We start from the raw sequence: 25,827 nt of genomic DNA on the forward strand, positions 1-25,827 counted from the left end.
GCTACTGTCTGTCCACCTCCATGTGCTTCTCCCATCTTCCTCAGAGACTCCAGCACGTGGGGCCCAGGCTTCCTCTCTAGCCCAATCCTCACCCTCATCCTTACTGACTTCCACATGCATGTTCAGGGCCTTTCAAGCTTCTAGCCTCCCAGTTCTTCCACATTCTCTACTCCAATGACCTTTAGCCTCACTCAGATAATGAGACAGAGGATCTCAGCCACCCACCAGGGTGGTCACACCTAGGACGGCACCGTTGTCCAAACATGCCCCCTTCAAGATTTTAAACGCTCCAAGTCCCTGTGTTCTGCCACCTCTCCCAATGTCTCCCTCCTAATGTCGCCCTTCCTCCTCACCGTCGCACCTAGACCATTGGGTGCTCCATAATTGTCCAGTCCATCACCCCCGCTCTACTCTGCCTCCAAAATCCATCTGCCAAAGTTAACTGTCCTCCTTTGCAACCCTCCCTGTCTTCTCCTTCCACCGCTCACAGCCTGCTTAACCTCCAGCCCTGGCTCACCTCCACCATCCACCTTCTCCTTTTCTCCTCTCGAGCTGCTCATCCCTGTGGGAGGAAGTCACCAAAGAGAGCGGCCTGAGCACGCCTCATATTCATCTCAAACTTCCACTGGGCCCTCAGTTTTGCAATCTTTCTATTATGCTTCCACGGCTGACTCTGATCACACCCAATCTTCTGTCCCAATCTTCCTCCACTCCCCTCAAACCCCCAATTCCACCCCAGACCCCTTTATCTTGGCAAATGCGCTTCCACCTGACACTATGGAGATCCCCTCACCAGAGACAGACTATTTTGTTTTTGGTTTTATCCTCAGCACCTAGGATAGGGTCTGGTGTAAGAGGCTCTTAATAATTGCTAATCAAATTGAATTGGATTCATCTGAAGTGCCCTTCAACCCCTCAAAGCCATTCCAAATCATCATACATCAACTTCCTGCATTCCAGCACCACGGAAGGAGGGGTCCCTTTGTGTCGTCCAGATTAATCTCACCACTTGTCCGTTCCCATCTCCTTTAGGATCCTGTTCCAGTGATCATACCTCTCTTCTCTCTCCTGTCTCTCCTCTTCTCTCTTTCTCTCTCCCTTTTCCTCCCTCCTCTCTTCTCTTTCTCTCTCTCCCCTCTCTCCCTCCTCCTCCTCCTCTCCCTCTCTTTTCTTCTCTTCTCTCCTTCTCTCTCTTCCTCCTTCCTCTCTTCTCTCTTTCTCTCTCCCCTCTCTCTCTCCCTCCTCTTCCTCTCTCTCGTCTCTTCTCTCCCTCTCTCTCTTCCTCCTCCCTCTCTTCCCTCTCTGTCTCTCTCCCCCTTTCCCTCCCTTCCTTTCTTTCTCCTTCCCTCTATTTCTCCTTCCCTCTCTCCTTTCTTCCCTTCCTCTTTTCTCTCTCTCTTCCTCCTCCTCTCTCTTTTCTTCTCTTCTCTCCTTCTCTCTCTTCCTCCTTCCTCTCTTCTCTGTCTCTTTCTCTCTCCCCCCCTCTTCCTCTCTCTTTTTCTCTCTCTGTCTCCCCCTTTTCTGTATCACCCATGCTCCCTTAGCTCCTTGCAGTCTATCTTCTGACCCCACCACTCTCCTGAAGCTGCCCTTTCAAAGGTCACTAATGACCTCTGAAATGCTCAATCTGATGGCCTTTACTCAAGCCTCAGCTGCTGTGGGCAGTTTTTCAGGCTATTCCTTTGGACAAAATGAAGACATGGCAGAGGCCCTACAATAATGCAGATCAGAGGAGTTAGAACAGTTTCCAAGTCCAGAACCAAAGAATCATCAGGTCTCTAGAGGAGTGCCTCACAGATCTTCAGTCCTGCAACTTTAAATATTTTATTCATTATCATTCACATCACAAAGCTGGGAGGAATGGCCAACACATCTGATAACACAGGCAGGGCCCAAAAAGATCTCAGCAAGCTTGAAATCAATCAATCAACAAGCATTTATTAAGGACCTACTATGTGCTGAACAGTGTGCTGGGCAGTGGGGATACAAAGGCAGAAATGAGACAGCCCCTGCCCTCGAGAAGCTTACATTCTTCTAGGAGCAGACAACATGTTCACAAATAAAGCAACACCAGGATATATGCCAAAGAAATGCACAGTGGTGGGGGTGGCCCTAACAACCAGGAGACTCAGAAAAGGCTTCATGAAAGGGGTGGCACTTGAGTGAGTGCTGAAAGGAGCTAGAGGTTCTGAAAAGGAATGGTCAGGAAGGAAAGCATTCCAGGCATGGGAGACAAAGGCCCAGAGGTGGGAAATGGGATGTCATGTACAGGGAAGAGTCTGACTGGAACATAAAGAATGTGAGTAGAAATTAATAAAATGAAACTGAGTAAGGATAAATGTAAACAATCTTACACCTAGGCTAAAAAAAAAAAACTCCCCAAATTCAAGATCAAGGAAGCAAAGAAGTTTGTCTGATGAAAGATCATAGGGTTTTAATGGATTTCAGGCTAAAATGCTCAATGTAATATTAAGGCGGACGCAATTTTCAGGGCCAGCAAGGTGGTAACTCCACTGTCCTCTGCTCTGGTCAAACCCCCTCTGGAGCCCCATAGGGGAGGCAATGCCAAGCCCGAGGCATTCAAAGGATACAAGCAGGATGGTGAAGATCGAGCCTACTGAGGACCACTGGAAGGAGCTGGGAATATTTAGCCTGGAGAAGAGAGAACTTGGGGAGGGAGCTGGCTTTGAGGATCTGAAGGGTGGACCTGCTCAGTGTATCCCCAAGGGCAGAACTTGGAATGAGAGGAAGTTTCCCAGAGATTTTAGCTCTCTGAAAGGAAAAACTTCCTTTCCTTGAGAGCGGTCCAACAATGGGATGGGCTGCTTTGGGTGTGTAAGAAATGGGAGGAGGAGTTTTGTTTCCACAGAACTAAAGGTGTACTTCTCCCCCCCCAGTCCCCCACCCCAGCTTTAGCAGAAATCAGGCCTCGAGGTCGGTCAGGTGAGAGGTCAGAGGCTTGTTTGCATGCCCATGCTTTTTGAGAAGGCAGTCAGGGGAATTAGAAAGGCCAAACCCCTTGAGCCAGTTCAAGCTTATATAGGGTCTGGTCTTGGTCAAGAATCCAGGCCTACTGATTTGCATAATTTGCATATATTAAAGAGGGAAAGTAGGGGAAGTAAAAGAATATAGTTTAATCCTAAACTAAGATCAGTGTGAGTGTTCCAGTGAGCACTGCACCCGGTCTCTCGAGGAGTGTAATAAAATGCCATCCTCTGCCCACTCTGGTCTTGAGGTCTTTGGGTGAGAATGGGCAAATCAAATGGATCTTCCTAAGGTCAAGTGAAGGGAAGCAATGGGCAGTGGAAGCTCATCTCGGGCTTACTCCTGGATCTTGCCTTGGGGTGTCCTGTGATCCCCACTGCGGTGTTAAGAGGGCGACCACTCTGGATTCCCTTGGGGAACCCTGTGGTCTGCACAGCCTTCTTAAAGAGATATTACTTGGGACTTCCAGCCCTGTCTCAGGAGCCTTGTGATCTTACTGCCATCCTAAGGGGCTAGGACTTGGGTCCTCCTTAGGGTCTGACCCCTAGGAGGCCCTGTGATCCCCACAGATTAAAGGGGGGGCTACCACTTGGTCTTCCTCTGGGAGTCCTGTGGCCTATACAGCCTTCCCTAGGGATTATCACAGGATTCTTCCTCAAGACTTTGGCCCTGCCTAGGAAGTCCAGTGATCCCCAAAACTGCATTTTCTCACAATTTGGGGAAGTCCAGTGATCCCCAAAATTGCATTTCTCACAATTTGGGGGCTCATCTGGGATTCTGAAGACCCCAGGAAGGGTGAGTAAGATAGGGCAGAGGGAAGAGCGCTCCCACTCACTGTTAGAGCAGTCCCACTGTCCAAGCTGAAAACCCCCTAGAGGTTCTGAAGGACCTGAGACCTTGTTTGAACAAGAAGAGTATGCAGATGAACGCAAAAGGGAAAGGCCGGAGACTGCACAAGTCAGGTCACCTGAGCAAGGTAGGAACAAATGGGTAGTACTGCCTTGTCAAGTCTGGGGGTTCTAGGTTGAGAAGTAAGGTTTTCCTAGAACGGGAAATAAGAGCTCTAAAAAAAAGGTACCTGGGGAGGATGGAAAGGATCCTCCTAACATTCCTCCGCCCATTAGGAAGAATGTTGGCTAGCTGGGAAGACAATAAGTCGACCCAGGGAAAGTGATTTGGAAGTGAGTCTGAATTCAAATTCTAAATTGTTCATGTGAAATGTCTGTCTAACTAATGTATTGTCTGTGTTTTTTTTTGTTCTATGTTCAGGTAAAAATGTTTAACTCTAGGAGACTGAAATGGGCTTCTTTGGTAAGAAAATAGATAAGGAATCAGAGCTAAAGCTGCCAGCAGGGAGGACTGGGGGCTCTGAATTAAGGGTTGGTTAGATTCTAAAAGAAAAAAAAACCTGTATTTTGTATTAAGTCAGTCTATCTAACATCAAGCAAAGTGTTTTAAAAACTGTAGAAGTAAAAGGGGTCTGCATGAAAAATTGGATGACCACTTTAAAGAGGTTCAGTGGTCTGCTTAGAATGTGATTAAAAATTGTTGGTCATTTTTAAGTTTTAAGGTAAAAAGAAAGCAGCTGGGAAAAGGGAAAGCTGGGTGAGTATGTAATTTATTTATTTGAAATGTTTGAGGTAATTTGGGTCAAGATTAGGGAAAGAAAGGGAGCCAAGATGGCGGCTGGAAAGCAGGAACTTGCGTGAGCTCCCGGCCAGGTCCCTCCAAAAACCTACAAAAAATGGCTCTGAACAAATTCTAGAACTGAAGAACCCACAAAATATCAGAGGGAAGCAGGGATCCAGCCCAGATCAGCGTGGATGGTCGCTGGATGAGGTCTATGGTGCACGAAGTGGAGGGGAGCAGAACTCAGCGTGGGAGGCAACAAGACCAACTAAACCAGGAGCCGGGCAGAACAGACCCTAGCACCCTGAGACAGTGAGCTGTGGCAGTTACCAGACTTCTCAACCCACAAACACCAAAGACAACAGACAAGGTTAGTGGAAAAAGCTGTGGGGGACAGAGTTCGAGGTTCGGCCACTGCCCCAGGGGCAGCATGGGAGGTGCAGCTACAGAACTACAGCTGCAGTTACTTCTGGCCCCAGGCCCACATGGTGGGAGGAATTAAGTGGCGGATCAGAGCAGGAGTGCAGAGCCTGCTTAAGATTTTCGTCAGGTCCGGGTTGACGGTTCTTGAGGAAGGAGGAGTACTGGGGTAGCAGAGCTGGCTGTATAGAAATAGCTCTGAAATCAACGGCACATCCCCTCAAGCTTGGAACAAAGTACTCTTTGCTGTACAAGCAGTCATACCCCCACAAAAAAACTCAAGTGTCAAGTAAGTTGGCTGGGAACACGGCCAGGCAGTGAAAACACACCCAGATTCAGTCTCAGACTTTGGAATCTTTCTTTGGTGACAAAGAAGACCAAAACATATGGCCTGAAGAAGTCAACAAAGTCCACGAGACTACACCAAAAGCCTCCAAAAAAGACATGAACTGGATGCAGGCCATGGAAGAGCTCAAAAAGGAGTTGGAAAAGCAAGTTAGAGAAGTAGAGGAAAAATTGGGACAAGAAATGAGAAAGATGCATGAAAACCATGAAAAACAAGTCAATGACTTGCTAAAGAAGACCCAAAAAAATACTGAAAAAAATATTGAAGAAAACAACACTTTAAAAAATAGACTAACTCAAATGTCAAAAGAGCTCCAAAAAGCCAATGAGGAGAAGAATGCCTTGAAAGGCAGAATTAGCCAAATGGAAAAGGAGGTCCAAAAGACCACTGAAGAAAATACTACCGTAAAAATTAGATTGGAGCAAGTGGAAGCTAGTGACTTGATGAGAAATCAAGATATTATAAAACAGAACCAAAAGAATGAAAAAATGGAAGACAATGTGAAATATCTCCTTGGAAAAACCACTGACCTAGAAAATAGATCCAGGAGAGAGAATTTAAAAATTATTGGACTACCTGAAAGCCATGATCAAAAAAAGAGCCTAGATATCATCTTTCAAGAAATTATCAAGAAGAATTGACCTGATATTCTAGAGCCAGAGGATAAAATAGAAATTGAAAGAATCCGCAGATTGCCTCCTCAAATAGATCCCAAAAAGAAAACTCCTAGGAATATTGTCCCCAAATTCCAGAGCTCCCAGGTCAAGGAGAAAATACTGCAAGCAGCCAGAAAGAAACAATTTGAATATTGTGGAAAAATAATCAGGGTAACACAGGATCTGGCAGCTTCCACATTAAGGGACCGAAGGGCTTGGAATATGATATTCCAGAGGTCAATGGAGCTAGGATTAAAACCAAGAATCACCTACCCAACAAAACTGAGTATCATGCTCCAAGGCAAAATATGGATTTTCAATAAAATAGAGGACTTTCAAGCTTTCTCAGTGAAGAGACCAGAGCTGAATAGAAAATTTGACTTTCAAACACAAGAATCAAGAGAAGCATGAAAAGGTAAACAAGAAAGAGAAATCATAAGGGACTTACTAAAGTTGAACTGTTTTGTTTACATTCCTACATGGAAAGATGATGTGTATGATTCATGAGACCTCAATATCATAGTAGCTGAAAGGAATATGCATGTGTGTGTGTATATATATATATTATATATATATATATATATACATATATATGTGTGTGTGTGTATACACATATACATACATATGTGAGTGTCTATGTATGTATATATGTAGGTATATATAAATATATATATATGTATACACACACACACACAAAGAGCACAGGGTGAGTTGAATATGAAGGGATGATATCTAAAAAAATAAAATCAATTTAAGGGATAAGAGAGGAATATATTGAGAGAGGGAGAAAGGGAGAGGTAGAATGGGGCAAATTATCTCACATAAAAGTGGCAAGAAAAAGTGGTTCTATAGGAAGGGAAGAGGGGGCAGGTGAGGGGGAATGAGTAAATCTTGCTCTCATCGGATTTGACCTGAGGAGGGAATACCATACACATTCAATTGGGTATCTTACCCCACAGGAAAGAAGGGGGAAGAAGATAAAAACAGGGGGATGATAGAAGGGAGGGCAGATGGGGGGAGAAGGTAATCAAAAACAAACACTTTCGAAAAGGGACAGGGTCAAGGGAGAAAATTCAATAAAGGGGGATAGGTTAGGAAGGAGCAAAACATACTTAATCTTTCACAACATGAGTATTGTGGAAGGGTTTTACATAATGATACACATGTGGCCTATGTTGAATTGCTTGCCTTCTTAGGGAGGGTAGGTGGGGAGGGAAGAGGGGAGAGAATTTGGAACTCAAAGTTTTAAAAACAGACGTTCAAAAACAACAACAACAAAAAAAAAGTTTTTTCATGCAACTAGGAAATAAGATACACAGGCAATAGGGCATGGAAATTTATCTTGCCCTACAAGAGAAGAAGGAAAAGGGGTGTGGGAGGGGAGTGGGGTGGCAGACGGGAAGGCGGACTGGGGAATGGGGCAACCAGAATATGCTCCATCTTGGAGTGGGGGGAGGGTAGAAACGGGGAAAAAATTTGTAATTCAAACTTTTGTGAAAATCAATGCTGAAAACTAAATATATTAAATAAATTTTTAAAAAAAGGGATATACATAGGAAAAAAAAGATTAGAGAAAGAAAGACTGAAATTGGAAATACGGAGAGTAAAAAATTTCAGTAAAGATTGGGAAAGAAAGGGAGATAGAAAAGGAATTTAGGTGGGGGGTTGTAGAATGGCGGCTTGAGACCACCTGGAATTCATTCCGAGTGCTGCTCTTAGCTGCCATGTGCTCTTGGCCACCCCTTCCCCCCCCCCCCACTCCACCTTAGAAGTCTGGGTGTGTCAATTAGGAGCTGAAGCTAAAGAAACTTGTAACCTGATTGGAAAATAAGGCTGATTAGTTAGTGCTTAGAAAGGTAGGCTCCTTTGCTCTCAAGGGGCTGCCAGGCCCCACCTAGGGAGGAGCCCTTGGAAAACCGAAAGGGATTTTTCCCTTTATCAGAGGCAGCAGGCTGAAGGGGAAACTGAGAAATATTTTAGCTTGGTATAAAGAATGAGTGGGGGAGTTGCAAGCCCATGTGCTCTTAAGGACCACTATCTCTTATCTTTCTTAGAGTCCAAAAGGTTTTTTTTTTTAAGAGAATTGCCTGCACCCCTTCCCCCTCAAAAATCCTTAGAATTCTTAGGCATTTTGGTAATTGCCAGTATGCATAAGATGAAGCTTGGAGAAAGCGGGGTGCCAAATTCAAATCTGGATGGTTCTTAAAGCAAATAATGATACGAAGTTTTCTTTTTTTTTAACTTTGGCCAGGCAAATATTCCTAATACCTTGGCAGAATTAATATCCATACTCAGCCTCCTGTTTATGGGAGAAGAAAAGGGTATGATTAGAAAGGCAGCCATGGAGGGATGGGAAAGGAGACACCCTCCAGGACCAGGAGTGGTAGCTGTGGATAGAAAATTCCCAAATGAAGATCCAAGCTGGGATAACAATATCGAAGAACATCACAGGAATATGCAGGATCTTAGACAATTGGTAATAGAAGGCATAAGGGAAGCTGTGCCAAAATTACAGAATATAAGGCTTTTGAAATCAGGAAAAAAAAATGAATCCCCTTCTCAGTTCCTAGAAAGAATGAGAAGATATTCAGGATCCTGTTGAAGAGGTTAAATCAAAATGATGATTGTTAGTGAACCATTGGTTTCTGGGGGTGCTCAAGACCCCAAGGTGCCTACATGCTGGGTCCTGCCGAAGGAGTTCGACTTGGGCCTTCTCAGCCAAGGGAAAGGACAGGGTTTGTTGGGGTTTCACCATGATGGGTTGTCTTGGGAGGTCCCACCCTTTGTGACGCCTGTTTTCACAGGCCGGCCAGATTTAGTTTGGGCTGAGCTAGATTGAATCTGAGCACCTTCTTGGAGGCAAGATGGAGATTATATACACAAAGATTGTAGGAGGGATTGAGGGGTGGCCTGGGGTGACTAGAGGAGGGCTTTAGGGAGGGTCTTGAGGAGGAGTCTAAGGAGGACGAGATGAGGTCAGACTCCAGCAACCAAGAGAATGGAATTGGGGGTGGGAAGTAGCTGAAGGAATGGATATTGATAGTATCAAGAGTGGGAAGTAGCTGGACGATAAAGGGTGAGGCTAGGTAGAGATTTGGGCCTAATGATAATGTGAGGCTTGTGGCCTTAGGGGAAGGCCAGATCTAGTTGGAAGATTCAAGGACAGTTCAAGGGGGTTCCCAGGGACTGTGCCCTCATCACTGTGGCCCAAGGAATGCTAAAAGTAAACTTTGTCACTAGGGTATGGCCAGAGATAAATAAGAAATTGCAAAAATTAGAGAGATGGAGTGAGAGACCAACAGGCCAATTATCGAGAGGCTCAGAAAGTATATGTGAGGCAGGAGGATGGAAGACAGAAACAGAAAGCTCGGGTCATGGCCAATACTATGAGGGAAATTATGAGGAAGCAAGAAGGAACAGGCGATCATAAACAGTCCTTAAGGGAGAATCTCGAAGGGCATAGGGCTTCAGGACATAGGAGAGAGGTGGGTAAATGGCCAGGTAGGACAACCTGTTACTATTGTAATAAAGGACATTTTAAGAGAGAGGATGTCCTGAGTTAAGAAAGGAAGACCAGGTAGCTCCCCTCCTCACTTTTGAGGAAGAAGACTATTGGGGTCTGGGGTTCTTTCTCTCTAGACCCAGCTGAGAACCCCTAGTAAACCTAAAGGTTGGGGATCATAAAGAAGACATAATATTGTTGGTAGACACAAGGGCAGAAAGGTCTTCCTTTTGTACACTACCCACTGGGGTAAAAATTGGGAGAAAAACCCTAAAGGTTATGGGAGTTAAGGGTGAGGATGGACCCCTATCTATTGGAAGGGTCATCAGGTTTTCTCTCAATTTTTATATATACCAGAAGTAATAGGATCAACAATTCCTATATGTGATAACCTGGAAATGCAATTGATGTCATCTGAAATTTATTGTTTCTGTATTTCTAAAATTGTCTTAGATTGTGAAGTTTGAGAAGACCATTATGTGATTTTAGTCTGAGTTTGATATATGTGAATTGGGTGCTTTTAAAGGATGTGATGAAAATTTGGTAATTTTAAACTGTCATATTTGGTTTAGAAATGTATTTACCTAGACTGAAATGGGTAGTTCACATTTTACATACATACTAATGTTTAGGGCATCATTACATTTCTATAGTATAAATTGTGTTAGAGTTGCACTAGGTTAAGAAGTTGGACAATTGCTGTGACCTAAGAAATTATAACTTCCAAGTTTTGTCTGGAAGTTCAGTTGAAATTGTTTTGTTTTGGTTTGTTTTTTTTTTTGCTATAAATCAAGTATATATACAAAGACCTTGTTGGGTCCTCTTGTAATCTCTGTCAATTCAGGACACATTGTTACAACTGTTAAAAAAATGTGGTTTTATAAACAGTTATCTTTTTTTTTACAGTGCCAGAGTAATACTCTTTTACAGAGTATTGGGCCTTAGAAATTAAAATGTTACCACTAGTGATTAAAATAATTCCTTTTGTAATCTACATGTTGTTAGATTAAGAATTGTACTTAATTAAGAAATTGAGGTTGTTAACTGAACCAAGGGCTTTTGGATATCCAATCTTGTGTAAAAGTTTTCGGGGTGGGGTGGAGGAATTCCTATGGACAAAGCTTTTAAAGTCCTGGTAAACTTTGTTATTGTGATGGGGCTAGTTTAATTGGGTATCTAATGTATGGAAACTAAGTGTTCTCCCCATTGCAGCACCTTTTTGACTAAAGAACTTTTGTGATATCTAAAAAGTCTGTAATAACAAAGAATTGAGTTGTTATAATACTTTGAAAGGTATAGGGGTGTGATTTTCAGGCTTGTATCACCTAAAGATACATTTATGTATGTTAATCTGGAGGTTTATGGACTAATTTGTGATGGCATTTTGGGAATTTGTGAATGAATCCCAATGTTTAAAGGTTATTTTGCTTTAAGAAAGAGACACATCTCATTTTAGAGCTGTCCAAATAATTTTCCTTCATGAAAGTTTAGTGACAATCCCTGTTTACATCAGGATCAATTTTAAACTGTTTTAAAGCAGGGAAAATAGTTTTGAAAAACTTTCTGTAAAATCTTGTAAGGAGGTTGGAAATGGCAGTCTACATTCCTTACTCCTCCCCACTCTTAGTTTAGATAAGAAGAAAGTTTTACTTCTGCTAACCTATCAGAAGGGAAGGAAGGGGGAGGAGCAGCAGTTACTGGGATTTGAAAAGTCAGCAGATAAGATTAGATTTGAGATGGGATTTGGTTTGGTAGTTTTCATTAGTGAAACTTGCCATCTGATGGAAAAGAACCCACTCTCGGGGTGAGATGATATAATGATTTTTTTTATGGCAGATCTCTGTAATCAGAAATAAGCCGGTAGTGACAAAAGGGAAGGTATCTACCAGAATCTGTTACCATTGTGAAAGAAGTTGGTTTTATGGGGAAAAATGGAAAATTGGACAAATGCAAATATGTGAAATCATGTTGTTTTTAATCAAATGACTGGTTACATTGGTACTCTGTATAGCCAAATGAAAGATATTATGGCTTCTAAAGTATTAATGGGAATAATTTGGGAAAAGGGAAAAGATGTTTTATGAGACAATATCGTTTACAAATGTAAGGTTGAATCATTATCCCATAGACTAAGGCTGGGATTTAAAGTTATATTGTATCTGTGTGAGATAGGGTTTTAGATGTTTTAAAGTGATATAAGAGCAATTAGGTATTAATACAAATAGTGTAATCAATCACTGGAACTAAATCAGAGACATCTTCAGTTTAGGGAAAGGAATTTCAATGTAAGTCTTTTAGGAGAGAGGTTGTAGAATATTTCTGTATGGATGGGAAAAGTTAAATGTGGATTTGAATTCATTCCATCAAAGATAAAGTTATAGGTTTGAGTTCTTTCAGATCAGGCATAATTAGAGAAGAATAGAAAAATAGAGGAGAAACTGATGCAAATGTGTTAGAGCAGTAACTTATGATCTTAATGGAAAGACTTTATGAATGAGGGAGGAAATGCATGCAAGCTATTTATAGCTAGCTTCAAGGATGTTCCTTAGGCAATAGTCATTGATCATTGGAACTTGCCATTCAAAGACTTAATGGGACTGCTAACTGACTGTTTTTCTGAGTCTAATTCCAGGTGTGAGTATCAAGGAAGGCTGACCCAAGATGCCAGCAGCCCTGTGGGAGGGCAGGCATGAGCTACAGGTATGATTTCTTGGCAAAGTTGAGGAGGCAACTGTTCAGCACGTGCTGAGGTGGGACCCTCTTGACTTAACTGAAACCTGGCAGACTAAGCCTGGATAAATGCAGCTTGCAGTTTGACAGCCTCTGCCTCTGCCTGGAGTTGATAGGAAGCTGGGGAAAATATGGTCCCCTTACTCTAAGTCCCTACTCTCTTGGTGGCAAATTTCTATAATCAGAAGGTTTTGTAAATCTATTAAAATAATTGATTATGGAACATCTTAGATTACTATAGGACTGGGACAAGTGTTAAGTTAGGTTTTTTCTTGGCAATCGTGTGGAGATAATTAGGTCAAGGGCTTGTGAGAATATTTTGTTATTTGGTTAATATCATGCTTGTCTAAAGTTTTGTTACAATTAGTAATGTTAAAAGAAGAATAGCTTGTGGTTTATTTTGCAAGTGCCATCAAAGAAAACATGGCATGACTAGAAGTTTATAATGTTATATGGACTGTGTTAAGAATTGGTTATCTAATGTATTTATGTATGTGCTGTAGTCTGCTGTTAATTCCTTAGCGAAATATCATCCTCCTGGTGAGGAAATGTTAATGTAAAGTATGTTAAATATGTAATGAGTTAATGTAAAGTATGAGGAACTGGGTTCTGATGTAAATTTCTTAAACATGGCAATTTGTAAAAATGTATAAGGATTAGAAATGGTAACTTAATTGTGCCAAGGTAACTTTTGTAGGAGAATGGAAAGAAAGCTGGTTCCTACAAGAACGCAAGAAGAAGATGCTGGAGATGGCTGGAACAAATACCAAGGACCAGAAGACTTCACTGCTGTTGTTCCCTGCCTTATGGGAAGCCTTATGGGAAGAAGACTTTTGAATCTTAAAGGGACAACTGCATTATTGTTTTCTTTTGGGTCTCTATATCTGTATTTACAAAGGGGACTGCCCCCTTTGATTTGTCAATGCGTCGATCAATCCTTCCCATATTTAAAGGGGTGATGATTAAGGAGAAAAATTCAGATGAGAAAGAGAGTAATGGAATATTAAAAATGTGGAAACAAAAATTTGAATAAAAGAAGAGGGGGAAATTGTAAGAAATGGGAGGAGGAGTTTTGTTTCCACAAAACTAAAGGTGTACTTCCCCCCCCACACCCCAGCCTTAGGAGAAATCAGGCCTCAAGGTCGGTCACGTGAGAGGTCAGAGGCTTATATGCATGCCCATGCTTTTTGAGGAGGCAGTCAGGGGAATTAGAGAGGCCAAACCCCTTGAGCCAGTTCAAGCTTATATAGGGTCTGGTCTTGGTCAAGAATCCAGGCCTACTGATTTGCATAATTTGCATATGTTAAAGAGGGAAAGTAGGGGAAGTAAAAGAATATAGTTTAATCCTAAACTAAGATCAGTGTGAGTGTTCCAGTAAGCACTACACCCACTCTCTTGAGGAGCGTAATAAAATGCCATCCTCTGCCTACTCTGGTCTTGAGTTCTTTGGGTGAGAATGGGCAAATCAAATGGATCTTCCTAAGGTCAAGTGAAGGGAAGCAATGGGCAGTGGAAGCTCATCTCGGGCTTACTCCTGGATCTTGCCTTGGGGTGTCCTGTGATCCCCACTGCGGTGTTAAGAGGGTGACCACTCTGGATTCCCTTGGGGAACCCTGTGGTCTGCACAGCCTTCTTATGGAGATATTACTTGGGACTTCCGGCCCTGTCTCAGGGGGTCCTAAGGGGCCATCACTTGGGTTCTCCTTAGGGTCTGACCCCTAGGAGGCCCTATGATCCCCACAGATTAAGGGGGGGGCTACCACTTGGTCTTCCTCTGGGAGTCCTGTAGTCTGTACAGCCTTCCCTAGGGATTATCACAGGGTTCTTCTTCAGGACTGTGGCCCTGCCTAGGAAGTCCAGCGATCCCCAAAACTGCATCTTCTCACAATTTGGGGAAGTCCAGTGATCCCCAAAATTGCGTTTCTCACAGGTGGTATCCTCTCACATTAGAGGCTTTCATGCAATGGGTTTATGGCCACTTGCCTGGAACATTGCTTGGAAGATCTTGTTGAGACACAAGGTGTCCCTGCTGGCCTCTGGAATCCCTTTGAATTGGGCATTCTGTGGTTTGGGGAAATGTTGCCAACCTCCCCATCTTCCTGAACACCCACTCTTCCAACGGTTTCCATAAGAGAACTCCCTCCTTCACCCTGGCCCAGCCAGATGCCATTCACCCTGCTATCCCCTCCCATCCATACCTCCAGAGACCAGCCTTGGGAGAATTAAGATACTGAGCTTTGAAACACAAGTCCTGGGGCTGAGCTATCCTGCTCAATGAGAGCCCAGGATGTCTTGCTGGCTCCAGCCCCAAACATACTTCACCCCATCTATCTTCTGGATATCCACTCTGCCACCCACATGCTTCCCCACCTCACTTTCCACCTCTTTCTCTGGGAATAGCAATCACCTGCTTCCAGAAATAGCTACCATTGCTTCTGGTAAAGGCACACCAAGCTATAGTTCCCTGTAGTTCCATTTACCATCCCAGTAACTTCCAAGTCAAAAGCAGCCCTGGCTGACCACCATTTCCCTAGATATGTTGTTTCTGCCTGTAAGCTCCTTGATGGAAAAGACTGTCTCACTCTTTTACTTATATGTCCCCAGAGCTTAGCATAGTGCCAAGGACATTGTATGGGTGGATGGGTGGATGGGTGGATGGGTGAATAAGCACTTAGTTTGTGCTCAGCCAGAAAAACCTAGGTTCGATTCCTCTCTCAGATACATTATGGCTGTGTGATCCTGGGCAAGTCATTTAACTTTCACATCAGGGTTTCTTAACCTTCTTTATGTCTTGGACCCCTTTTGCAATCTGGTTAAGCCTATGATCCCCTTCTCGGAATAATGTTTTTCAATATACAATTCATGGTATCACAAAGCAAACTAATTATGCTGAAATACAGTTATTGAAATATTTTTTAAAAACACATTCCTCAGGCCCAACTTAAGAATCTTGCTTTAAGTGCTCTCGAAAGCTGTGAGTTGGAAGGAAGGTGCCAACCTGGATTGGCAGAAGGAGCATCTTCTTCTTTATACACAAAAAAATGCCTAGTCCGTATCTCAATCCACATATGCCAAGCACTGTGCTAATCAAATGCTTAATAAATTGTTTTCATTCACGCTCCTGGTTTTTTCTGCCTCGTCTGATGACTTCTTAGCCTCATTTCCTGGGCCACAGTTTTCCTCCTTCTCCCTAAGCAAAGATCCCCTGCTGTCATCATGGGCTCTGTCCTGGGCCGCCTTCTCTCTTTTATGCCCCCTATCTCTCAGCAATCACCCATTCCATGCATTCAGTAATCCTGGAGATGCCCTCTGAATCTCTCAGCCTTAACTCCCATCCCTCTTCACCAGCTTCCTATTGGACATCTCCACCCAGACCTGCTGCCAGCATCCCAGACTCAGCTGGAGTCATCATCTTCTCCTCTAAACCTGCTCCTCTGCCCTTCCTTATATCTTTTTAGGGCAGCACAATCCTCTTCATTGCCCAGGCTTGGCACCCCCTCAGTTCTGACTGTGCCTTTCCAACTTCACATCCAATCTATTGCCAAGTATTGGCAATTTCACCTTCTGCAACATCCCCCCTCCCATCTGTCCCCCTTCCCTCCACTCCCACAACACGCCCCCCATCCTACTTCAGGCTATCGCCTTTCTCCTGGACCTTTCAATCACCTCCTAGTCGGTCTCCCTTTGTCTCGGCTCCCCTCCCTCCTACCCAACCACACCAAGAGGAGACTTAATCAAGCACTGGTCTGCTGCTGATGCTCCCCTACTCCACCCTCTAAAATCAAATGCAAACTCCTTTGTTTGACACTGACAATTCTTTGCAAATGGGCTTCACCCAGTCCTAACCAGGCTGAATACACATTGCTCCCTCCTGCACATTCTACATTCTCACCAAACTGACCTAATTACCATGTCTTATTTGTGAAGTCCCTTCTCCTGCCTCCATGCCTTTGCTTGGGGCTGTCCCTGACCCCAGCAGGGAATGCCATTCCTCTTCATATCCACCCCTTGGAATCCCTAGCCCACTTCAAGGCTCAGCCCACGGGTCAACTCTTAGACCTTTCCAATTTTTCCTGCCTCCAAATGATTTCGTATTCATTTCAGATAGTATTTGCACATTCTTGTCTTATGCCCATTGTCTCCCCAGATAAAAAGCTTCTTTCTTGAGAGCAGGAATCATTTGGTCTTTGCATCTCTAGAGCCTTCTGAGCTCAGATTAGTCTGATCAGCCACAGTCAGACACACTGCTCCTTGACCCCCAACATAATGACGTCATTTTGGTTTTCTTCCAGGACGAAGGACAGCCAACCAGTCTAGAAGTGCCCACAAAATGAGGGGTTGAATAAAAAAATATCGATTGGTTGACTTTAAGGATCCTTCTCTTCTTTCAGGGCACAGCTCCCAGAAAGACTTCCCTAATCAACTACAGCTGAAAGTCTTCTCTCTCTCTCCTCCAGGGCTCCTAGAGCTCTCCTTTACCTGCCCCAAACTAGTCAGCCAGAACCTATGTCCTCTGGTAATGACTCTAGGTCTGCAGTGGGGCTAGGGGGACTTGGAATGATCCTTTGAGCCTTACGAGAAAAACAATCAATTATTAAGCACCTACAGTGTGTTCTGAGTGCCGGGAATACAAAAACAAAAGTGAAATGCTCCCTGCCCTCAGGGAGCTTCCGCTCTATCAAGGGAGACGACATATACATATACAAGTGTAAGAGGGGTATTTCACACTCCCTCAACCCCAATTAGCGTAATTAATAAGATGCTCTTTGTCCTAATGCCTTTATCAAGTGAGAACACTTCCTTGATTGAGCCAGAGAATTAATCAAATGTGGTAATTAGGTGTAAGACCTCTGCAGAAACAACCAAAGGTACAAACTGGATGCAAACAATTTAGCTAATCTAGCTGTGGGAGAGTGAAGTCCTTCTAGCTCGGATGACATCAGATGGTGGAACGTTTGGGGGCTAGTCAAAAGAAGGAAACATCTCTGGGTCTCAGTACATCGGAGAGGGATATTCCAACAGGAACGTTCCAGCAACTATTTTGGGAATGAAGCTATGGGAACACTCTGAGGAACTAAAACCTTACACCTGTTTCACACCTTCTCTCCCTCTCCATTGGCTGTGTCTATGGAGAAACCAGAGACATAACAAGCAATGAATCCGGGTGGACAGTGAGAACTTGGGGGAAAGTGTGTCTTCTAGATGCTGAGAACAGCTTCAGAACTCTACAAGGGCCCCAACACCCAGAGCCCCACGCAGAACTATATTCACCTAAGGGCTACTGGATAAAGGCCCCACACGTGGAGGGAAGGCATTCCAATGCAGACACAAATGACCCTTCGGCCATCGGAGCTCTCTGAGCTTGAGCGCATCAAATGGGCTGGTGAGAGAGTGTGTCCCTGGTTTGGGGGGGGTGTTTTTTATCACTGTTCTTACCGTGTCACCGAAGTTAAAACCTATATATCTAAAGGCTGGCAAATTAGTAAATATTATAGAAATTATATGATTATATAAATTATAGAAAATTAATAAATCACTGGCTGGCAAACTGATCATGAATGGGACACCAGTGGGTGCTGGGTCACCCTTAGAACCCTGAGGTCAGAAGTACTCAGTCATTTTCTAGGGACCTAATCTGCCAATGTTAGCGGGCCTTGGGAAGAAGCTCCAGAATGGGTATTACATGAGCACACAGAGCATATACACAAAGTGGATTTGTTGTTGTTCAGTTCTTTTCAGTCATGTCTGACTGTCCATGATCCCATCTGGGGTCCTCTTGGCAGAGATACTGGAGTGGTTTGCCATTTCCTTCTCCAGCTCATTTTTACAGATGAGGAAGCCGAGGCAAACAGGGTTACGTGACTTGGCCAGGGTCACACGGCTAGTCAGTGTCTGAGGCCAGATTTGAACTCAGGAAGATGAGTCTTCCAGATTCCAGGCCTGGCGTCCTGTGCACTACAGCACTGCCTAGCTGCCCAAACAAAGTGATTGCAAAGTAGCTTTGAAAAGAGGACACTAGTCGCTAGGGATCAAAGCCACTTCATTATTCTAGGTCTCAGTTCCTCCCTCTGTAAAATGAGGGTTGGACTGGATAACCTCTGAGGTTTCCTCCCACTCTAGATTTATGGCCTCACAGCGGCTAATGAATATATCATTACCCCTCCTTCCATTTGACAAGTTAGGAAACTGAGAAGAACAAAGGGAGTACTCTGCAGGCGAAGAGTTGGAGAGTCCTGGCACCAAGACTGGAACCCAGGTCTTCCTGAAAGACAACGTCATATAGCAGAGAGAGTGTTGAGCAACTTAGCTTCAAACGCCACCTCTGATAACTGAGTGACCCTGAGTTAACCTCTATCGGCCTCAGTTTCCACATCTGTAGAGTGGAGCTAATAATCCTTGCAGACGCCCCTCCTTACTTCTCCTTAGAATCTCAAGCTTCACTCAAGGCGTGCACATGGCATTCCCTTCAGCGCCCCTCCTGATATCACTTGGTATTTATACACCTACGTACATAGAACATCTTCCTCAAAGAACAGAAGGTCCTAGAAGGCAGGGACTATTTTTGTTTATTTCAGGAAAAGTGTAGATTCTGAGTCATGGGACCTGGGTTTGAATCTCAACTTTGCCATTTATTCTTGATGTGACTTTAGGCAAGCCACTCGCATTCTCTCAACCATAACTTCCTCATCTGTAGAATGAAGGGGATTCACTAGAAGACCTCTAAGATCCCCTAAGTCTAAATCTATGATCCCATGAGCCTCAGCATTTTTGTACAGTCTTCTGTATATAGCAGATGCTTAATAAATGCTTGTTCCATTGGTTGGACTGGAAGCGAGGGAGGGAGGGGAAAGGCAGGATGTTTGAAGGGAAGAGAGGTGAAGGATAGATATTTTCAAAGGGAGAAACAAGAAGGCAATAAATAAACGGGGAGAAAGGAGGGAAGGTGGGAAGGAAAGGTGGCGGCCGGTTTCTCCCTCCTGAGGGCCCCCTGACCTTTGCGCCCGTCCCTCTGGAAGTCCACGTGGCACCATTCCCCATCATTGACCTTCCGGTTGGATGCCCGAAGCTTGATGCCCCCGGAACCCATGTCTAGGAGCAGGTAGAGGTATCCGTCCAACAGCTCCATGGCAAAGTAGTCGGCTCGGGCAGCCCCGTGGCCTCCTTGCCCACCGCCTGCCCGCCGGCCCTGGCTGAAGAGCAGCAGCCCATTGGGCTCCGTCGTACGGAAGTCCAGGGACACGGAGCCTGTGCGCTTGGCGCTCCAGCGGGGCAGGGCCACAAAGGCCTCCGGGCTCTCAAAGGTCACAGGGTCCAGGGCAGCCACATCCTCACAGCGGAAAGACAGATCACCCTGAAGTTTCATCTTGGGGTCTCCTTCCCGGGCCAGCCTGGACAGCTCCAGCTTAAAGTCATTGTTCTTATAGACCACCTGCAGGGGACACCGTAGAGTCAGAGACAAGGGGCAAGATGTACCTCTCCCTTCCCCCACCAGGTATTTCTGCCGCTGGCCTGGAAAGGGATTCTCTGCGCTTTAACAGGCTCTGACTTGGTAGGGTCTTCGGGGATCATCAAGTTCAATCCCCCTCCCCCACTCGCCATTTTACAGCAGAAGCAACAGACCTAGACCAATGGAGTGACTTGTCCTTGGTTACATACGTAGTAAGAAGCAGAAACAGGATTTGAACCCAGACCCTCAGACTCCAACTCCCCTACTCTTCCTGTTGCTTCACTTTCCAGGGGGGCTGGTAACGGAAGGAGGCCCAGTGACCTGCCATCCCAAGTACCTGCCCCATCTGCTCAAGGGGCTACAGCATGGTGTCACAGAAAGGGCTTGAGATTTAGAGTCAAAGAACCTGGGTTCAGCTCTCAGCTCTGCTCTTCTCTGTGTGACCTTGGGCCACACAGAGAACTCTCCAGGCCTCGGTTTACCCATGTGTAAAATGAGAGGAATGGACTAGACAGCCTCTTGGGTTTCTTCTAGCTGTAAATCTATGAACCTAGGGGCCAATGATGACAGACAAGTCACTTCCCTTCTCTGGGCCTCAGTTTCCCCATCTGTCAAATGAAGTGATAAGGATTGGATTAGGTCACAGGTTGCAGAGCTGGAAGGGACCTTAACACCATTTACCTAATTCAGGTATTTTAAACCCAAAGGCCACGAACTTTTGAAATATTTTGATAACTGCATTTTAACCTAATTGGTTTCCTCTGCCATTCTGCATGTTTCATTTCATGCATTTAAAAACCTTGTTCTGAAAGGGTCCATAGGCTTCACCAGATTACCCAAAGTGCCCAGGATGCAAGGAAAAAAAGGTGAAGAACTCCAATGTGGCCCAACTCCTCCTTTTACAGATGAAGGGACCAAGATGACATCTGAAGTCCCTTGGAGCTTGAAGCATGAGCATAATTCTTGGGTGAGCATTACAGAGCCTGGATTTGGGAGATACTGGCATAGGGTCAGCAGGGCTTCTAAGCCCTGATCTGGGGAGACCCAGGCATTTCCTCTTGCTTTGCCCTATCTGGAGTACTGCACAAGCTGCCCTATGGGGTTGGAATGAGTGGCAGTGAGCTAGCATTCTATGACTGAAGACAGTGGCCTGGGGCGGCTACGGTGCCTAGGGGAATGGAGGGCTTGGGGGCAGGAGGCAACACTGTCCTGGCACAGAGGAAGCTTTCTTGTTGACTGACTGATCACGGGAGGTTCCGGCCCCTGCAGGCCCCACTCACATCCTTCAGACAGCCCATAAAGTTGTTGCTGACCGGGGAGCCCGGCAAGTCTGCTGTGTTGGGGCTGCCTCCGATGTAGAAGAAGTCATCAGAGCCCAACATGGTGTAATCCTCCTGGGTGTAGCCTGTGGTGGTCAGGATCCCGTCCACTGAGATGGTCACCTGTCCAGCCCGGGACGGGATGGAGGAAGGGGAGAGACAAGGAGACAACAGGGCGTCAACCTCCTGAGGGGAGGCTGGGACTGGGCCGGGGAGAGGGGCCGGTGGGGGTGCTGGGGGAGGGGGCCCCATTTTTATGTCTGCTTGTCTCAGAGGGGGAACAGTGGGGAGGGACAGGCAAAGTGGGAAAATGAGGCAGGGGCGAGGAAGAGGCACAAGATTTGATGGTCTCAGGTTGGGATTGAGTACCAGGTAATGGTCATAGATGTACCAGAAAAACACACAGCAACTGTTCAAGGAGAAGACTGAACTGAACCCCTAAAGGTCCCCCTAATTCAGGGGAGGGGGAAGGAACAGGGCCCTGTCCAGGCCAGAGGAACCCCAGGGAGAACGGGACTGTCAAGCTGGCAACGAGGCTGAGAGCCACACAGCTTCCCTTGCCCCTTTTCTGGGCCCACACTTCATCTCAGGGCTTCTCTTGGAGGCAATGGAGCTGCTTTTCTTTGAACTTCCTTCTGCCCCTCCTAAAGTGCAGTTTCCCTTCTCAGGCTGAGGGACACCTAGCAGGAAGATGGGCATCAGGGTGACAGGGCATGAGGAAACAGAGCCTAGGTTCCCTGACTCTCAGAATCAGAGAGCTGGGAGCATGATGGGACCTCAGACCCCACCTCCTCATTAGCAAGAGCAAGAAACTGAGGCAGATGGGGGAAGTGACCTGCTCAAGGTCAAGGAGAACCTGGCAGAGCTGGGGTTCAGGTCCAAAGCCTCAGATTCTTAATTCAGTGGGTTTTTCCATGGGGACATTCTTCCTTTCTTTTGCCCACAGAGGACGGGCAGGTTTCTTTGTGGCTGACCACCTGAAGCACAGACTGCTCCCCCTTTCCATCTCCCTTTTTGAGGGCCCAGAGCTCCCAGGAGCTGACATCACAGAAATGGCTTCCTGGCTCGCCCCTTGAAGGAGGGAGTGGAAAGGTCTGGATTTGGAGACAAAAGATCTGGGTTCAAATATTGGTTCTGTTAGTCACGAGCCCTGGGATCCAAGGCAAACTCTGAGCCTCGGAACCCCCTCTCTAAAATGAGGGAGTCATTCTATGTGATTCAGCTTTAAATTTCAGGACCCCCCCCCACCTAATCTCCATGGACTCCAACCCTGGGGAAGCCCCTGACCAAGACTCCACCATAGTCCATAGTTCAGATGACATTCCTATTGGACTTGGAAGTAGGTACACCAGGTTCATACATAGACTTCTCCTCTCTGGGCCTCAGTGTCCCAATCTACAAAATGGGGGTGGGAGACTGGATGATCTCTAAGGTCCCTTCCAGTTCCAACTCTGGCTTCAGGCTTTAGGTGGTGGTTGGGCTAGGTGACCTCTGAGATCCCCAAGTTATGAACCCCTGGGGGTCCATAACAACCTCAGAGACCAGGCTGGGCTGGTGAGCACATGTGTGGGGCAACAACATGGCCCTAAGACAGAAAGACAAGGGTAAAGCTTGTGATATGGCTCTTCCACCTTCCACCCAAGGCAGACTTACAGCTGAAGCCTAGATCTAGGGGCTCCGAGTGTTCTGTGCTGATGTCCTGCCCTCAGCTTCATGAGCCTAGCATGGGTTGGGGGATGTCTGGTCTAAACTCTAGCTCCCAATGCTACCACAGGCTCGCTGCATTGGGCTGGATTGTGAGTAGGGCTCACGGGCAGAGAACTGGGGGCAGGGGATATGGACTTGTGGCCAAATGGATAGAGACAGGGCCTGTGAGTCATGATGGCCTGACTCATCCATGGCTGGGTGGCCCTGGGCACATCAGGTAACCTCTCAATGCTACAGACTAATCTCTAAGGCAGCAGATTCTGATATACATTGGGGGAGAGAATTTCCTCATTGGAAGTTTTCTGTATTAATGATACCTCAGATCGAGTCCAAAATAACAATTTGAAGAGGTTGAGGAAGGGCCTGGGCCACAGAATCTTGGGGCTAGGGTAGGGGCACAGGATCCCTGGGTCCCACAGTCTGTCCTGCCTCTGTTTGGACAGACCCACCCCAATCCCTCAGCCACTCATCACCCCACCCATATATGCATACATAGTTCCTGCCTCAGTTTCTCTTCTCTGAAACAGCCTGGGGTGGAGGAAGCGTTGGGGGTGGGGGAGTGGCATTCCAGCCATGTCCTACAAGACCCTTCCCCTCCAGTCCATACGCACATGCCACCAGCCATCTTCCATCCGCCTGGCCTCTCGGGCCCCACTGTCCATGGAGATCGAGGGGAGGTGGGTTCGGGGCAGGGTATTGAAGCAGATTGGAAGGTAGAAAAGGGCCCATTTCTCTGCTCTCCAGGCCTTCAGCTCTCTCTAGGCTCAGCCAGAGAACGATCTGTGAGCTGGAGTGCCGGGGGGCCAGGTAGCATGGAGAGGGGCTACCACCTAGGAACCATCAAACCTTGTGCTGAAGGAAGGATGCCTGGTTCAGAGGCAAGGAAGGGAATTGGGGGTGGGGTGCAGCTGCCATGGGAGGGAGGCTGAGCTGACAGAGTTTGAAAGGGATTTTTTTTGGTTGTTTTCGTTTTTGGTGTCTGTATTGTTGGTCGTTTTTTGTTTGTTTGTTTGTTTCTTGTTTTGCTTTATTTTTTTAATTGGGGAGGAGGTAGTGTTGGAGTGTTTATTTCCTCTTCCCCCCAGGGGTTTGGGGGGATTGGGGAAGGGAAAGGGGAAGGGGAAGGGGAAGGAAGGGGCTCATTAGTATGAGTCACGAACACATGCAAATGAGGTTAGAATAGGCAAGGAAGGGGCCAGGGCTGGATGGGACTCATGGAGGCTGGGGGGGTGGGGGTGGGGGTGGGGAGGAAGTGGGTCAGAGGCTGAGGTAAGAACCAGAATGAAGGAAGAATCAGGGGAGGGAACACTGGGGCAAAGATTTGAATAAAGAGTTGAAGGTGGGAGTAAGATAGAGGCTAGAACTGAAGATTTACGAGTTTTTCTAGAAGTAGGGGATAGAGGCTGGAGGTCAGGGTAGTGGGATGAGGGTGAAGAAACAGCAGCGGTGGAGGCCACCTCAGCCTCCTTTCATGGACCCCAACCTTTCCATCTCTCTCCAGGACGGCACTGGCAGACAGTCTGCCTCCTCCTCCCCTCGCCAATCTAGCACATAAGGAATGCCTTTCTGCCTAGTGTCACTCCTCTGTGCAAGAAGCTTGTTTACCCAGTCCGGCTGTGAGCTCATGGAGGGCACAGAGACCCAAGGGTGAAAACACAGCAAAACCCAGTGCTAGGTGACTGACAGCTCCTCACCCCACCCTCACCCCTTCCTCTATCTTCCGGAAAGGTCCAGGGGCTTCGATAGAAGGCCCCTTTTGTCCATCAGCCCTCTGGGTAGGATGGTTTCTAAGCTCTAACACTGTAGGTATCTGGATGAGGGTGAGGAGAGGGTCTCTCTTACTCTCAGAAACCTCCAGAAAATGAAGCAAGTATCTTCCTCTGGCCATCTCTTCTGGTGACTCAACTCCAGGCATTCTCTCTTATATCTCATCTAAATCTCTTGTACAGCAGTGACCTCTTCTCTTCTTCTTAGCTACCTTGGCCTCCTCCTTTTCCTCTGTCTTTCCTAACCACTCAGTCTAGGTGGGTCATCATGCCATCTTATCCTCCCTATGGCTGTCCTTGACTCCTCCCCAGATCTGATCTCCAGGGGAAGGAGCCAAGTTATTCCTTCCTGATGGTCAATCATACTCTAACCACCTTAACTTTCTTGGGATTCCCGTGATCTCTGATGACAAAGCAGAGGAATGGAAAGAAGGGGAAAGAGTGAGGGATTCAGAACAATGGGAGAAAGATAGAGGAGAAGGAACAGACTGGGGTGGATAGTGTGGAAAAGAAAGGGAACCGGACAGTGGAAAGAATTGGGAACAGGTCTTTGGGGGGAAGGGGGAGATGAATTGGGTTAGTAAAACCCTACTGTTCCCTCAGACAAAATCATAAAGTCCAGACACAAAAATGGCGGCTCGTTAGTAGAAGCAGGAAACGGGAGTGCAAACCCCTCATCCCCCCCACTCCCCGCCCCGGGGCCATGACCCCCAGCTCCCCTAACCCCCCCGCCCGGCTTCTGGAGGGGCAGGGGCCGGCTGGGGGAGGAAAGAGGAGGGAGGGTAGGGGGACAGCGTGCCATCAACAGCAACAGCCAGAGCCAGGAGGACACATGCAGGTTAGGGGGGCTGGGATAGAGGAGCCAGGCCAAGTTAAGGGAAGCCAAGGGCTTACAGCCATGGGCCCAGGGCATGCAGAGGGGAAGAGGCAGAGGTGAGCCGAGAGATGGAGCCAAGAGAGTTGAGGGAGAAGAGGGTTCCTTCCAAAAGGATGGGGTGGAGAGGAGACACAGAGAAAATAGGGGTGTTAAAAGGAAAGAAGGTCTCAGGATCCTGAGCTTCATCCCCCATGGGGGACCCTTGCCTACCCACCCACAAGTTAATTGCACACAACCAGTCAGAAACACAATGCTCTCTGTCTCTGTCTCTCTCTGTGTCTGTGTGTGTGTGTGTCTCTGTCTGTCTCTCTCTTTCACTCACACACACACTCACACACACACACACACACACACACACACACACACACACACACACACATATATATGAGCCCACAGCACCATGGACAGCACCCAGCATATAGAAAAGTGCTTCCTCCATTCTC

The 25,827-nt window shown here is 46.3% G+C and overlaps 1 protein-coding gene across 1 annotated transcript in view; it reads right to left on the reverse strand.

Annotated features, from left to right (window-relative positions):
• Positions 1 to 25,827, reverse strand: part of NRXN2 (neurexin 2) — a 126,906-nt gene that overhangs the window by 54,563 nt on the left and 46,516 nt on the right. The window contains exons 7-8 of the mRNA XM_036765301.1: positions 20,996 to 21,157; positions 19,262 to 19,697 (exon numbers count right to left, since the gene is read on the reverse strand). Coding sequence (XP_036621196.1) covers positions 19,262 to 19,697; positions 20,996 to 21,157 — 598 coding nt within the window. The remainder of the gene's footprint in view (positions 1 to 19,261; positions 19,698 to 20,995; positions 21,158 to 25,827) is intronic.

Source organism: Trichosurus vulpecula, chromosome 6 (assembly GCF_011100635.1).
Source record: "Trichosurus vulpecula isolate mTriVul1 chromosome 6, mTriVul1.pri, whole genome shotgun sequence".
NCBI lineage: Eukaryota > Metazoa > Chordata > Mammalia > Diprotodontia > Phalangeridae > Trichosurus > Trichosurus vulpecula.